The sequence below is a fragment of the Phascolarctos cinereus genome, unplaced genomic scaffold (genome assembly GCF_003287225.1).
Source record: "Phascolarctos cinereus isolate Bilbo 61053 unplaced genomic scaffold, phaCin_HiC Scaffold_2;HRSCAF=192, whole genome shotgun sequence".
In the NCBI taxonomy this organism is placed as follows: Eukaryota; Metazoa; Chordata; class Mammalia; order Diprotodontia; family Phascolarctidae; genus Phascolarctos; species Phascolarctos cinereus.
In genome coordinates this window covers 22,283,541-22,299,572 of record NW_027555625.1, presented here as the reverse complement: position 1 = coordinate 22,299,572, position 16,032 = coordinate 22,283,541, and the positions used below count along the sequence as shown (strand labels likewise).

At 47.7% G+C, this 16,032-nt stretch overlaps 1 protein-coding gene across 1 annotated transcript in view; it reads right to left on the bottom strand.

Moving 5' to 3' along the window:
- Nucleotides 1-15,774, bottom strand: part of EXOC6B (exocyst complex component 6B) — a 453,944-nt gene extending 438,170 nt beyond the window's left edge. Inside the window, exon 1 of the mRNA XM_078149108.1 lies at nucleotides 15,635-15,774. Coding sequence (XP_078005234.1) covers nucleotides 15,635-15,747 — 113 coding nt within the window. The 5' untranslated portion in view covers nucleotides 15,748-15,774. The remainder of the gene's footprint in view (nucleotides 1-15,634) is intronic.
- Nucleotides 15,775-16,032: the final 258 nt, after the last annotated feature.

Here is a 16,032-nt window from a genome sequence, read left to right as displayed (position 1 = left end):
TCATTGAAGGCAAAGGGATGCCCATCAATTGGAGAATGGCTGAACAAGTTGCGGCATATGATTATGATGCGATAAGTGCTATAGGAAATAATGAGCAGTGTGGTTTCAGAAACACCTGAGAAGACTTACACAAACTGATGCAAAGTGAAGTGAGCAGAACCAGGAAACTATACACAGTAATAGCAACATTGTAACAACAACCAACTGTGAAGATCAATACAGTAACCCAAGACAATTCCAAAGGACTCATGATTAAAGACGCTATCCACCTCCAGTAAGGTGGACAATGAACTCTGAGTGTAGATCAAAGTATCATTTTTTCACTTACTTTTTCTTGTTTTTTTTCTTTTATAACATGGCTAATGTGGAAATAGGTTTTGCATGATTTCACATGTAGAACTGATACCATATTGCTTGCCTTCCTAACAGGCAGGAAAGGGATGAAGGGATGGAGGGAATTTGAAACTCAATTTTTTTAAAGAATGCCAAAAATAAATAAAAGATTTATTTTTATAAATAAAACAAAACAGGAAAATACATATACTTCTTGAAAGATCATTTGTAGGCTCTTTTACCTATTCACGGCTTTTCTCAATCTATTTTCCAGGTCATCTGCTTTTTCTATGAGATATTTCGTATTCTATTTTTTTTAGTCTTTTGACTTTGTTTTACTGTTTCTTTTTCTTTTTTTTAATTTTTAGGCAATTGGGGTTAAGTGACTTGCCTAGAGTCACATAGCTAGTGTCAAGTGTTTGGTGGTCTGAGGCCAGATTTGAACTCAGGTCCTCCTGACTTCAGGGCCGGTGCTCTATCCACTGCGCCACCTACCTGCCCCAGTTTTACTGTTTCTTGATGTCTCACGTACTCATTAGCTTCCACTTGGCTGATTCTAATTTTTAATGAGTTACTTTCTTTAGTGAGATTTTGCACCTCTATTATCATCTGACCAATTCTGAATTTTAGGGAGTTATTTTCTTTAGTACTTTTTGGTACTTCTTTTACCTAACTGCTAGTTCTCTTTTCATAATTTTCTTTCATAGCTCTCATTTTTTCCCAGGTTATCCTTTACCATTCTTATCTGACTTTTAAAATCATTTATTTTCTTTTTTTAATCTCTTTAACTTTGCCAGGAATTCTTATTGATTTGTCCAATCTTCACTTTTCTTTGAGGCTTTGCTTATAGATGTTTTAAAGATATTGTTTTCCTGTATATGTCTCGAGTTTCTCTGTCACCACAGCAGTTTTTACAATCAGGTCCTTCTTTTGTTGCTTGCTCATTTTTCCAGGCTACTTCTTGCCTTTGGACTTCATGTTAGAGTTGGGCTCTACTCCCCTTTGGGGCAGATGTCTGGCCTGAGCTTCTGTCTTTTATGCCCTTCTACTGCTTTCACAGCTCATTCTGATGGCCTCTAAGTTTTCAGTGCTTCCAAAGTGCTGTGATCTGAGAAAAAGAGAACTGTTGTTCTGTTGACCAGAGGTCTCCTGCTCTTCACTGTGCACATTTCTGATTCAGTTTGAGTCTGCTGATTTGTGTGAGGTGAAGTCTGTAGAGCCTGCTGCTAGCCGCAGTCACACGTAGCCCACTGGGAACTTCTGCAGGTTCAGAGTCACTGAACTGCTGGATCCCCCGCCTTGGTTCTGGGCTCCTGTCCTAGTTTATTCCACTGCATGCATATGTGTGAGGCTAAAGATTAGAACTGACTCCTCTTGCGCTTGGGCTCAGAACCACACAGCCATGGTTCTAGAAATTGTTCCTTCCTCCTTACACAGCAAGCACCCCTGCTCCCTCGTGACTGCTCCTCTCTGCCTTGGAACTGTGACCTGAAGTGGGTAACAGATGAAGGAGATGCCAGACGGCACCCCTTCCTGCACCCAGGGATAGCAAAGGGAAAGGGGTGCCTGGGGATCTCTTTATGCCCAGGTGTTGAGTCCCCTTACTGTCTGTGGACAATGTGCTGGTCCCCACCATGGCTGCCACTGCCACACCCCACTGTCACTTGTTTGGGCACTGCTGAGGATGCTGCACTCCTGACCAATCCCAAACCCAGTATCTACAGACCTCTTTTTCTGTCTTCTTATGGTGCCCTGGGCTGGAAAAATAATTCACTGTGGCTTTTGATTTGCTTTCCCAATCAGCATTCAGTCTGGCACTCCTTATCAGTCATTGCAGGGGAGGATGTGAAGGAGCTAAGGCAAAACTGTTACCTCTCACACCGCCCTTCTGATTCCACCTCTCCACAGCCACATCTCAGATCCTCATGGCAACAGGGTACAGGGACCAGGCAACTTTAAAGTCCCTTCCTAATCCAAAAATCCTCATCAGTTTTCACCTGGTCCCACATTAAAACTTGCCAGTATTAATAATAAGGGAAAAACAAACTAGTTTAGTTTACCTTTTATTTTCTCAAATCATACTCTTGTGAGAGGTCTGACAGTCAAATCAAAGGCAGGTAGAGTGTCCAATAAATGACAACTGACAAACATGATGATAAGCAGAATGAGAACGGTAAGTATAAGTATAATCCCAAACAGCACCACCAGAGAAAGTTCACAAAATTTAAACCACGGAACACAAGAATACTGAACATGAGCTAAATAATCAAAGCCTCAAGATACAGCCCTAAACTAAACCGGTGCCAGATTGGAGAAGAAGACTGAATAGGACAACTGAAAATATGACATTCGGAGATCAAAACCCAGAGAATTCCTTGGTTAGAGACAAAGTCTAAGTTTTACACCTTGAAAACTTTTCCATCTTTGACAACCAACTCTTTGGTCTCCTGCTGAACTTTGCGTCTGTCTCCACTGCTGCACAGACACAGAGCTGAATGAAGGAAAACCTTTCCATGACCTTTACCAAAAGAGCTGTTTCCTCCACACTCCTTGGAAGAGGAATGAGCACCGCTAAGACAGTGCTGACCTGCCACGTTACAAAAGGCCCAGCTCTAAAAACTTTACCATCTTGGATGTCAATTAGAAATTCACCAATCCTGTAAGCTCAACCAAAAAGGTAGGATCAGTGTAAACAATGAGCACGTGATGGATAACCAGTAAAAAGTTCCTCTTCCTCTTGTCCAAGACAGACAGGTCTAAAGCCCAAGAAAAATGCAAATGATACAATACAAAACACTTATCCTCCAAAGACCTCTTTACTTTGCTGGTAAGTTCCACTCCAAGGCCAAAAATAACTGAATTGTGGGGCTACATGATAAATGATGAAAGAGGGAAAAGAGGAGAAGAGAGAACACACACTTGTACAGCACCTACCACATGCTGTCACTTTACAAATACGATCCCCTCTGATCATAAGGAAGATGCCATTAGGAAGGCAGAGCCTGGGAAACCCCTCTAAATGACCAACGTCCTTCTTTCTCTATTGAATCATCCTAATAAAGCCTATGTCAGGTAGGCCTGGATTTTAATGCTGCATTCATTTAGAATTTTCCCACAGAGAAATCAAAATTTCACTGCTCCCTGAGTCAATGAAATCATCTAAATTAGATGTGAAAATACTGCAAGGCATTGCTATTGAGGAACTGCCTTCTTATTAGATATAATCACAATGTACTAAAACACAAAGCGTACTCTGTGTGCATGTAGGTACCTATGATTACTATGAAAAGTACAACTTTTCTTGCCAATATCAGGCTCCAAACAGGAAGGCAGCCAACACCCAAAGTTCTGCCTCTAAAAGCTCCCAGTTTTTAAATGCAATATCTGCAAGATGCTCCACTGTGATGGTGACCCTTACGTGACTGCTGACCAAAGGCGATGAGGTGAGGACAAAGAAGAGCCAAGAGGGGCCTCTGCTCGCCTCTTCAGCAGTAACAAGGTCGGCCTGCCTGGGGAGAGTTCAGCCCCTACAAGTGTCAGCACATCTGACTTCACAGGGACAGACCTCCCAGAATAGTGCCTGACAAACCTTTTTTTAGATCTTCTGAGATAAAGCAAGGAACGAGACAGAGCCTGCCCACAGTGTCATGAAGGAACTAAACCTCAGAACAAGGCACACAACAGGCACCTGAACTCAGTGGAGCCCAAAACTGAAATGGCAGTGAAGTACAGAAGTGCCTGGTTACAGGCGCCATCATCTACAACGACTTTCTGTTTTCCACCTTTTCTTCCTTCTGTTTATATTTATATATTAACCCTAGCCTTAATCACTGAATAGGTGCTGCCTCAGACAAACTGAGACCTATGAAAGATCTTAACTTAAAAAGGCCAAGGCCTCCCCCACTGCAGCCTCAGCCATCTCCAGCTGTCCTCATCTAAATCTTGCCACTGGACCCAGGTAACTCCAGAGGAGAAAGCGAAACTGGTGACTGCACAGCCTTAAATCCAAGTCACTTACAAGTCACGGCATCACTTCCTGATGTCAAGGCCTTTTCCAGAACGAAGGACAAACAATAACAATGCATTAAGGACAGAAAACAACAATACGGTAATGAGAGAAGTGTTAAATAAATGGACCAAATCACTGCTGGATCCCTAGCAACACAAACATTAATTGTATTGAATCTCTTTTAAACTTAACGAGACAGTTCAAACCAGAATTCAGGTCTGCATGTTTCCTAAAGCTACCAAACTGAATCAAAACGCTCCTGAACAGGTGCTCCATTCAATTCAAAGCAGTGGTCTGTAACAAAAAAAACTGAGACCACATGTGACAGGGCACCCAGGGAGCCACACTTTCTCACGGTAAAGCTTCTTTATGTGTTCTCTGGAACCTCGGTTTGCTTCTGTTAGCTATGTTAAACATACATAAGCATATATAACACAGAACCAAACCCTTGGCTCAAGTCCCACCTCAGACCCAGAACGGTGGTGTGATCTTAGAGGCCAAGTCACTTACCTTCTCAATCCTCTAGCCACCGCTCCAATGCACCACATTGCTGATCTGCACCGGTAACAAAAGTCTCCTCATCAGGGAGTCTCTCATATCAGTGAAATGACTATCAAGGCTCGACCCTTTATATATGCAAACACATTCAAAGAGTTGGGGGAGAGAGCAGAGATAAAGAGTCACACAACTCATTATTCTTCATTATCAATATGTATCATTTTGCTAAAGATAAAGAGAAAATTCTGAAACCACAAAAATGTGGTTCAATCCACAGAGTTTTCAATTTCTGAATATAAGTTTGCTGCCAAAGGATGTGCCCAGCACCTCCGCTCTCACTGATTATAAATCAGACACCAAAGATAGTGAAATGGTAACACATTAAGGGCCTATAAGAGATGGGGAAGTTTTCAAAAAGAACCCAAATACTAAACTATAATAGAAGAAAATTCATCATAAATATCAAGAGAGGGTGCTAACACCTCTGCTGGGACAATGTTATGGAATTATCTACCATCTCCCAAAAAAAGAGTTCAGATTTTATCATAAAAGGTACGAAAAGAAGAAAACCCACTTCAGTACAGGCTAAGAGATTCAACAGCACTGAATCAACTACCACCTGAAACTGATTTGCTGGTATAAGTTTTTACTGAGCACGAACTATTATTAAACCCAAAAATATATTTTACAAAAGAGATAAATTACATTAAATTTAAATAATGAATGAATAGAAAAAAATTTTTTTTAAAACTCAGATCTACAGCAGGTATTTAGGAGTTCTGCTCATTAAGCTCATTTGGACACCCAAGCAAACTGATCAGACAAAGGGTTCTAATTCTCAAGTTCCAGACACTAGAAAGGATGCAGTAGAGGCATCAAAGAGCCCTGGAAGCCAGGGCGCTACTCCTGCACATCACAGTCACTGTGTGAGTCTGAGGCAAAGGAAGCTGGCTCCCCACAACCCTCACTTCCTCCTCTGTAAATGGCGGATGTCGGGCTCAACTATCTACAGGGACAAAAAGTACCCAAACTTAACAGTCAGCAAGACCTTGGCCTCTGGTCCCTGCCTGGTTTCTCCCTGTGCCTGAGGATTCCACTATTCTCTTCTCCCTTCCTTCTCTCTCATGACACTTCCTGCTCTGAAACATTTCCAGTTTTTCAGAAGTTACTAGAAGGCAAATGGCACCAGTGGGTACTCAGAAAAACAATAACAACTTGGGGCACGTGTCAGGCTAGGGGCATAAGAATTCAAAAATGTGCTTAGTATTTACCGGCTCCTGCAAACTCTTTAGAGAATGCCAATCTTCAGATCTAAATAATACAGCCTATGGGAACAGAAACCACAAATGGATCAGGAAATGCGAACACTGGTAAGACAGCACCTTGACCTGAATTTGTAGACGGATGGGAAAGAAAGGATGAATAGGTTTCCTTTCACCCGGAAAAGATCAGGCCAACAGAAACTTCAATCATTCAATCTGTCATTAGTCTGTCTGTCTGGCCCTTTCCAGAAATATTCAACAAGGACCTGAAGCAAGGACAAACGCAGCTGGCATTTAACTGGGTCACAGGACGAAGGGCCCCTGTTGTAACATCAACGCAAAGATGTTGACTTTTCACAGCAGAATCCGGAGTAAGGTTCGGAAGACTGGCAAAATACCTGATCTCGCCAAAGGAGTGACAGAAATGAAAATCAACAGACCCCAGTTTTGTTAGCATTTGGGCTGTCATCTGAAGAACACCATCATTCACTTAGGTAGATCCCACAAGCCAAGGGTTGGTGCAAAGTTTCTTAAGAGACATTTTACTTTTCAGGATCTGCTATTTTCCCCAAAGACCCTTGGTAGACAGTAACGATGACCTAGCCATCTAAATAGCCAACCCAGACTACTCTGGGCATCCTTTACTCTTATCAAAAACCCCAAACAACACCTGGTAAGGAGGCCTCTTCATGGGTTCCTGACTTTGGTCTGAGTCTCCTAAAAGGTTCCAGGACCTTTCAGAGCTTCCACAACAAGGTTCCAAAATGTCTAACCCAAATACCAGGAAGGAGATACAGTCAGTAAAATGCAGAACTATCACGTGCTCTGGTATTACAAGGGACAGTGTTCTGGGATTCCTGAGAGGTACCAAAGGGCTAGGAACTCCAGCTGACCACCCATCAATAGCATCATCACTGGAGAACACTGCCCATGTGCGGACAAAGAATTGGGGTTTATTCAGGAGACAAAGGATTTATTAATAGCTCAGGCATTAACTCATACCAATGTAGCAAACAGCCATCCGAAGGGTCCACAGTTGCTGACTTGTGAAATAACTAAATACATCAACAAAGAATTTCAAAAAACAAAAATCTTGAAGCAGGTGCTGATCTAAAGAGATCTTAGTCAAGAATTTCCTGTCAACATCATGTTGGAGCTAATTGCTCATTTTCATTTTTCTAAATTGCTTGCATGTGCAGAATAAGATTTTTTAAATCTCTTCTGAATTCCTATGAACTTATAAGCAGGTGATATTTGGCCTAGCAATGAATGTTATAGGAGAAACTTGCTACTCTTAGATTCCTATTCCTGGACCTAAGTGGAAAAATATAAGCCCTGATGCTCAGTTTGGCTTTTTTTTTTTTTGCTGAAGCAATTGGGGTTAAGTGACTTGCCCAGAGTCACACAGCTAGTGAATGTTATGTGTCTGAGGCTAGGTTTGAACTCGGGTCCTCCTGACTCCAGAGCCAATGCTCTATCCACTGCACCACCTAGCTGCCCCCTCAGTTTGGCTTCTTAAGTAGGTACTTGTCTTAAGGGATATTAAGCTTAGCAGACAAGAAGGAGGAAGGAAACAGGTACTTATTAAGCATCTACTATATGCCAGGCACTTGACAAATATGATCTTGTTTGATCCTCACAACAACCCTGGTAAATAGGTGCTGTTATTATCCCCATTGTACACAGGAGGTTTCTGGGACAAACGGAGGTTAAGTGACTTGCCCAAGGTCACACAGCTACTAAGTGTCTGAGGTCACATTTGAATTTAGGTCTTCCTGACTCCTAGCCCAGTGCTCTATCCATACTCCATCTAGTTCTAGTGCCTTCTCTTAAGAATGAATAAACAGGGGAAGCTAGGTGGTACAGTGGTTACAACACCAGCCCTGAAGTCCAAAAAGCCTGAGCTCAAATCCAGTCTCAGACATTTACTAGCTATGTGACTCTAGGCAAGAGAAAGAAAGACAGAAAGAAAGACAGACAGACAGACAGACAGAAAGACAGACAGACAGATAACCTGGGAGAAAAGCCACTAGATGAAATTTTAAAAAAGTTCATTTGGTAATGATGGCAGGCCTTAGAGACTCAATTCTACCATATACCTAGATGATCCACCAGTGACCACATTCTTTTCCAGTTTTTAAGTAAGTAAGAGGTGACAGTTATGGACTCACCTCTATCTCTTAGGATTCCAAGCTTCCTTATTTCAAACTGAGGTTAAGCACCATCTCCCACCCATGTGAAGCCTTCCTGATGCTCTGAGCTAGCTATCATCTGGCCAGCCCCTACTCCATGGAAGCTCCTTGAGGACAGAGAATGTTTCATTTTTATTTCTATACCCAAAACCTAGCACAGGGCCTGGCATAGAGTACATGCTTAATCAATGCTTGCAGATTCCCTGAGGCTGCCATCCATTGTAGGGCTGCCCTTCCTATGGCAAACTTAAGAGAAATTCATAAAGATTTCTAGAAGCAAAAAGTCCAAATTCCTCACTTTCCAAGAGGTATCAGGTATCTGCACTCCAGGGAAGGTGATCTATATAAAACAAGCCTGAAGTGTTTCTATTTCTCCTTCACTACCCAAAGTAACCCCTCAAAGATGGAAACAAACCAAGAAAAAGCCTCTGTCCCCTGACTTGTTTTTATCACCATTAAATGAGAGTGAGCAGCCCTGAATAAGCCCAGCAATTTCCCTTTTCTTCAGGAGCTAAAAAACTAACCCTACCAAGAACAGATAAGCGCAGAGTAAGTCACGTTTCAACATGAATTGACTTCACCATGACCATCTCCCTCAGATGCTTTAAACTAATATGACACACTGAGAAATAGAAAGATCTCAAGAAAAGGCACTTCCAGCATGGGAAAGGCCAGCTAGGAGAGTCTGAGAGAATGACAGCTGGAAACCTCGAAGGAAAACTTACCAGGCAACCATGACTGGGAGATGAGAGGATGACAGGAGGGGACAGTAACACATGAATTCAGGATTAGACAAAGCCCTCGTGGCTATGACAACATGAGGACTTTATTTAGCTCACGGAGCTGCCTGCTAGAGACTTACACCTGGACATTCCACCAGCATCTGAAATGCTGACATATCCTGATGTCTCGAAGATAAAATTTCTCCTTCCTCCTAAATTTGCTCCTCTTCATAAATTGTTCTAGTTATCCATTTGTCAACTAAGTCACCTTGGCCTCCTGCCCTAGACTCAGGGCTTCTTAAACTTTTCCCACTCCAGGGGCAGCTAGGTGGTGCAGTGGATAGAGTACTGGCCCTGAAGTCAGGAGGACCTGAGTTCAAATACGGCCTCAAACCAAACAGTTGACACTTACTAGCTGTGTGACCCTGGGCAAGTCACTTAAGCCCAATTGCCTAAAAAAAAAAAACCCAACAACAAACGTTTCCCACTCCAACTCCTTTAGTGCTTCTTAAACTGTGGGTCTTGACCCTGTATGCAGCCTAGAACCCTGTTTCTGCTTAACCAAATCTGACTGCCAATCTCTCTTTACCAGTCACCTCCCTCATCACCTCTAGCACAGACTATTTCCACAGCCTGCCGCCAGCCTCATCCCCACCGATCCTGTATCTCACCTGCTGGAGAACTCTTCCTGGATACCAATGACTGTTTTCTTCCCTGGTCAAAAACCTCTGATTATTCTCTACTTTCCACCAAATCCTATCCAGACTCTTCACTCCATAACATGGTTCTGCTCCACCTTTCCTCTCTTGTCTCCAACAGCTCTCTCTCACATACTCCCCTCCTCCACTAAACCAAAGGAATGGCTGTCCCCAAACATTCGGTGCTTTCCCACTTGTTTACATACATCTAAAATACCCTCTACCTACAGCAGGTTAAACAATCACAGACTGTTTTATCTGGAAGGGACCTCACAGATCATTTCATCCAATTTTCTTGCCACCAGAGGCCTTTCCAAGAGTAAGTAACTTGTCAATGATTGGACAGGACCTCAGCAGGAGGCAGAGCTGGGACTTCGAGTCAAGCCTTCTGCCTCCAGGTCCCACGCCTTAAGGCCCTGCTCTAATGCCTTCTTCATAAGGCCTTCTCTGCTATGCCTAGCCATTAGGAATCTCTCCATCCTATGTCCTGTCATTGTTTATTTCTACATATTTACCTATTCTCCTTTGTATGATGCTGTATATCTGTTCTCCTTCCTTGATGAGATTAGGAGACCCTTAGCACTAACAGCATGCCCCACAAGACAGATGGGAGGTGCCAGATAAACGTTTCCTGAATAAACCCAATGGTCCTGCTAACAGGATTCAGCCAGACATTCTAAGCAACAAGGCAAGTGACCTGGTCCTGGAAAAGGTGCATTGCTACTATCGACAAAAGAGCAAGAGGGAACTGCCTAGCCAGAGGTTCATGGAGCAAAAACTGAGGACAGATTTCTGCCAATATATGCTTTCAACACAATATCTGTGTGTGACTCGGACTTCCCCTGCTGCTCCCTGAAAAAGGCCGGAGAAAGCACTGTAGGCTCAAGACAGAGGGAATAATGGTAGTCTACAGCAGCGTGTGAACTCAGGCTTGGATAATGCAGCGCAGGCATCCCAAGCTTCAGACTGAGACAGAAACTGATGCTCCTTCATGAGGCGAGACGGGTGAGTCACTTCCCCAGGTAACAGCAATAGCAGAACAAAAGACACCAACCCCTTTCCACAGTCAATCGACAAGTATTTATCAAGATCCTGACACCATGCTAGATGTCAGCAATATAAATATGAAAGTGGAACTGTCTCTGCCCTCAAGAAACTTAAACACTAAAAAGAGGCAGATATGCGTACAAGGACGCAAAAAAATGAGCAATGACAGAGACGAGGTCACCTTGAGGGGAAAGGCGTTTGTAACTGGGGGACAGGGGTGGCTAGAAAGACTTCATGCAGCAGGTGGGACCCGAAGAGGAAGAGCATGCCAGGTGGGGGCAAAGCCAATGCAGCAGTGCCCAAATGGGAATGGAGCAGAGCAAGGTCAAGAAGGCTCGGCTAGCTGGGCTGCAAAGTTCCAGGTTGAAAAATGCTTCAAATGCCAAATGTATATGTGTGTATCTGGCTTCAGATGAACACAGTGGGGAGTCCCTGGCCTGCTCAAGAGAGACACAGGAGGGAAAATCCTTTCAGGGGCTCCCTGGGGATGGCCTGGAGGAAGGAGGGCCAACTGGAAAGACCTTGGAGTCGTCCAGGGGAGAGATGATCAGGACCTGAACTAAGGTAGTGGCTGTGTGGGCGGAAATAAGCCCACAGATCTGAAGGATGTTATGCAGCCTTCAAAACCGCAAGGCTCGGTAACTGATTGTATGCGGTCAAAGTGAGACACCAAGATTGTGAAGGAAGGCGAATGGAGGGACAGTGCTGTCCTTGGCACAAGGACTTTCTCAGTAGCACCTCCTCCTCCAGGTTGGAAGGAAGCCAATCCCCAAACCAGGAAACAGGGAGCACATGAATATCGCCAAGTGGGTATATAGGCTACAACCAAGATTTACAACCAAAATGGTTCAGAAAAAGAAGACACAGAAGAAGTAAAGAAACAAGCATTCATTAAGTGCCTACTGTGTGCCAGGCACTGTGCTAAGCCAAGCTCCCTGGAAGCTACAGCTTCTTCTGGGAAAGGCCCTGGGGCACCTGACTCCCCAAAGGGGCTGGGCTTTGGAGAAAGGGAGAGCTTGCCTCCAGAAAGACCTGACTAGAGGAAGAGAGCTGTAATCTCCTATGTAAGGCCAAGGCTGAAGAGTATCCCTCCTGAGGAGGCATCTCAAAGGTAAGGAGCTAGGGGAAGGAAGGAAAGAAACAAGCATTTACTAAATGCCTACTGTGTCCCAGGCGCTAGGGAAAGCTCCTTACAAATATCTTCTCATTTGATCCTCACAACAGCTGTGACATGGGTGCTATCATCATCCCCATTTTACAGATGAGGAAACTGAGGTAAACAGAGGTTAAGGGATTTGCCCTGTGCCACACAGTGAGGAAGCTTCTGAGGACAGATTCACCCTGAGGCCTTTCTTGACTCCAGGCATGGCCCTCCATCCACTGGGCCACCAGCTATCTCTAGTCTAGCAGCAAGTCCTGGAAGGAAGCTTAAGGATTACCAATCCTACTTCTGCACTGAACATAAAAAGAAACTGAGGCCAGAGGTGTGATGTGCATCTGCCCAAGTTCACGTGGAGTCCTTCTGGTCGCCAGTGCAGAGCTCCCTGCGAGCCCCAGGGCTGAACTGAAGGAGCCAGAAGTCCAAGCTACTAGGAACAAACCTGTGTCCCTGATTCACAGGGGGCTCCCCCGGCAGAACAGCTAAGTCCCTAGGACCTCAAACGGCAGCATCAGAGGCTGAAGGAGAGGTCATGAGGACCTTCCGTACCTGTCCAGAGGAGACACAGACCAAGGACAGAAAGGAAGGGGCCGCTTGCACCAATGCTTCCCTTGGGCAGGAAGGTAGGAAGAACTGGCTAGTGCTGAATTACTCCTGTTTAATGGAGAGGCAGGGAAGAAGCTGCCCCCCAGGGCCTGCTAAAAGGCAGGAGAGGCCTTATGGGGGCTGTCCATGCTGCTGTCTGTGACCGGGAGAGCACAGATGAGGAAGCCACCTGGGGACAGAAGCTGGCACACACTGGCTCCCGCACAAAAGAGGCAGCACCTGCTGCCCACGGTAGGGCGAGGACAAATGGCTCCTAGGTCTGCCATCAGGGACAACGGGCAAAGAGGAGAGGGATGAGTAGGGAGAGGAAAGGTAAGGAGGGGGAGGGGGAGGAAGAGGAAGAGGGGGAGGGAGAATTCCTAATAAAGCCCAAGTGAGATAAAGATGGGAAATGAATGACAGTGATTATAAGGACCCATAAGGAAGGAATAACATCCAGGCGCTGAGGGCAGGAACTGGCCTTGCGTGTGAGAAGCAGGCAGCTGACTGCTGAGCCGAAGAGGATGAGCAGCAGCACACACTGATGGGAGGCCCCCAGCCAGCCAGACTTGGGGAAAGCCCCAGCTGGGGGGCCAATGGAAGCAGCGGCATCAGCAGGATCACTTCAGTCCAGCAGCTCCCGGGGCCTGGCCTACGGTTTCTGAAGCCTGTTGGATTTTCTTCCTCCAAAGCAGACGCATGAAATCACGGGTCAGAAAGGGTTGTTGGAGGAGACTGAGTACAGCAGGGAAGGGGACCAAATCTCCTCTTTCGCTTCCAAATTCCACCCCTCCCAGGGCACCAGGGAGCACAGTGTGGTAAATTTATTTCTGGGCCAAAAGGTTCCATGACCAAACTCTTCATGGAATTACGGAATTAAGACGAAACACTGAGTATCTCTAAACTGAACGGGAAGGCTGGGGACAGAGATCAGAACTGGAAAAGCTGGGGATCTGGATTAGCTCTTTATGAAGAAGAGAGAAGTATCACCAAAAGAGGCTCACCACCCTGAACTGAGGGGCGAAAGGAGATGGAGGGAACGAAGGGGCAAGCAGGCGACATGAGTACTGTCCCACTCCCTTGACTTTCCTAAGGGGCGCATATGTTTGCCTCTTGGAGAAGTCAACTCTAAAGGGGCTGAGGCTTGGGGAAGGATGTTTCAATCCGGAGGAAGTTTGACTCTCAAGAAGAGGGGAGGAGAGGAATCACTTCTGAATATGGTAACGGGGGCCTAGCTGGGGAGACAGAGCTCTAACTCTCCAGAGCAGCTTGCTTTGGGAAGAGAATGGGGATGTCTCACTCCTCAGGAGGACTTCCTTACTCTCCACGGGGGTTAGGTGGTGGAAGATGGCATCCCTTCTAAGGGAATGGAACTGGATCCTGTAAAAGTCTTGCTCAAGAGGGCCTAGGCTGTTGTTGGAGGGAGGTTTATCCTGCAGAAGGGGTTGAAGGGCCTATTTGTCTGTGAGAAATGTGTGTGGAGAGGGGCTATCCCTCCTGAGGGAAGCTGAATGGAAGAGGGGACTCTCCAGAGGGGCCAAAGAGGAAGGGGACAGGAGTCTCTTAGTGGGGAAGGTGTCTCTCTCCTCCTGGGAGACCCTGACTGGAGATGGAGAGCTCCCTGCTCGGGGAGCCAGACTCCCAAGGAGCTGAAGCTTTTCCTAGAGAAGGGGTGGGGGGCCTGAGCAGAACAGCATTGCTAGTGGCAGAACATGACTCCACAGGGGCTGGACTATGGAGGGAGAGCTTGCCTCCCAAAGGACCAGGCTTGAGGGACAGAGCTGCAATCTTCTCTATAAGGTAGAGGCTGAAGAGCTCTCCTCCCAAGGTGAAGGGGCTGGGGGAAGGATGGTATTGCCTCCTAAAGAACTTCACTAGGTTGGGCCAGGTGCTTCCAGGGAAAGACTGGGGGAAGACAGATCTGACTGGGGGGCAGGGGAATATGTGGGGAAGTTACATCTTCTAGTCCCATGGGTCCAGCTGGAGAAGGGAACCTGACTCGGGCTGAGCCCTGGGGAAAGGGCTGGAAGGGCTTGGGGATGCAGGAAGGGAGGGGAGAGGGTCACTCCTGGAGGAGACTGACTCTCCAGCAGGGCAAAGAAAGGAAAGTGATGGTGGGGGTGGCAGGGTCTTCCCCAAGAGAGACAGTATCTCCTATACCTGAGGGGAAGGAAGCCAAGAAACACCTCCCGAGTTTTAGAACTAGATCCTGGGGGTGGGGATGTCTCTGCGGATGCCTGTGAAAACTTCACTCACAGGGGGGCCCTGAAGGGGGGGTTGCTCCTGTGGAAGGGGGAGGTAGGTGCTGAAAAGGAGGGTCTCATTGGGACGGGCTGGAGGAAGGGTCCTCACCAAAGGAGAAGAATGCTTAGGGGGGAAGGGGGAAATCTGGATGGGGGAAGGGTACAGGGCCTGTCTTGGACAGGAAGAAGTGAGTGGTTCCTAGCAGGGAGGGCAAGGTCTGACTGAGAAGAATGTGTACGGTCCAGGCAGGGTGAAGGAGGGAGATAAGTAAGGCGTTGGGGGCTAGGGGGTCGGTCCTGGAGGAAGGGGGCATCTCCTTCTCTGAAGGAGGAATGTGGATGGGAAAGGGGATGATCAGGGTGGGCATGGGAGCGGACGGAACTCCCTCCTGGGGAGGTGGTGTCTGGCTCCTGAGTGGGGGCTCGACCCTTGGGGAAGGAGAAGGCCGGGCTGGGAACTGACGTAGCTCCTGAAGCGTGGGGAGGGTCGCGCTAAGGTCACAGAGGCAGCTGAAGGGGGCAGGGGGTCGTTCTTGCTCTCTGCGGGGATCCCGCTCTCGCGGAGACAGAAAGGGATGGAGGAGTCCCCCAGGGAGGGCAGAGGGTCACGCTGGGAAGGGGCTCCCTCCCGGGAGGGGAGGACTCCCTGCGGGGGATCTGACCGGTGATGGTCCCGCCCTTTGGGGGGTCTCGCTCGGGGGTCCTGCCCTTAGGCGCGTCTCTCTCGAGGCTCCCCCGGGAGCTCTCCCGAATGGAGGGGTGCCCAGCAGGGCGGGGTCCCCCTCCCCGCGGGGTCCCGGTCTCGGGGGGCGGGGCGCCCCGGCCTGTCCCCTCCCCCGGCCCGCCCCCGGCCCCGGGCCGGTCCGGTCCGGCCCCGGCTCGCTACCTGAGCGTGGGCCCGATGCAGGCCGTATCCGTGCTCTCGATCTCCCGCAGGATCCGCTCGTGCTCCGCCGCCGTCTCCAGGCTCTCCGCCTCCGCCATCTTCCCCCGCTCCATGGGCCGGGCGCCCGCCCCGCCCCGCCCCGCGCCGCCGCTGCCGGCGTCCCGGCCTCCCCGCGCCCCGCGGTTGTGCTCGGACCCGCCCGCAGCCTCGCAGCCTCGCCGGCCCCTCCGCAGCCGCTTCAGCAGCCCAGCAACGACCCCGCCCCCGGACACGCCCCCTGGCGTCAGTGCGTCCGGGCCCCGCCCCCGCGCCGTGCGGTGCCGCGCGCGCGGCCTGCCGGGAGATGTAGTCCTCGCCCGCGTTCGCCCCCTCCCCGCTCCCGGGGGTGGGGCGGACCT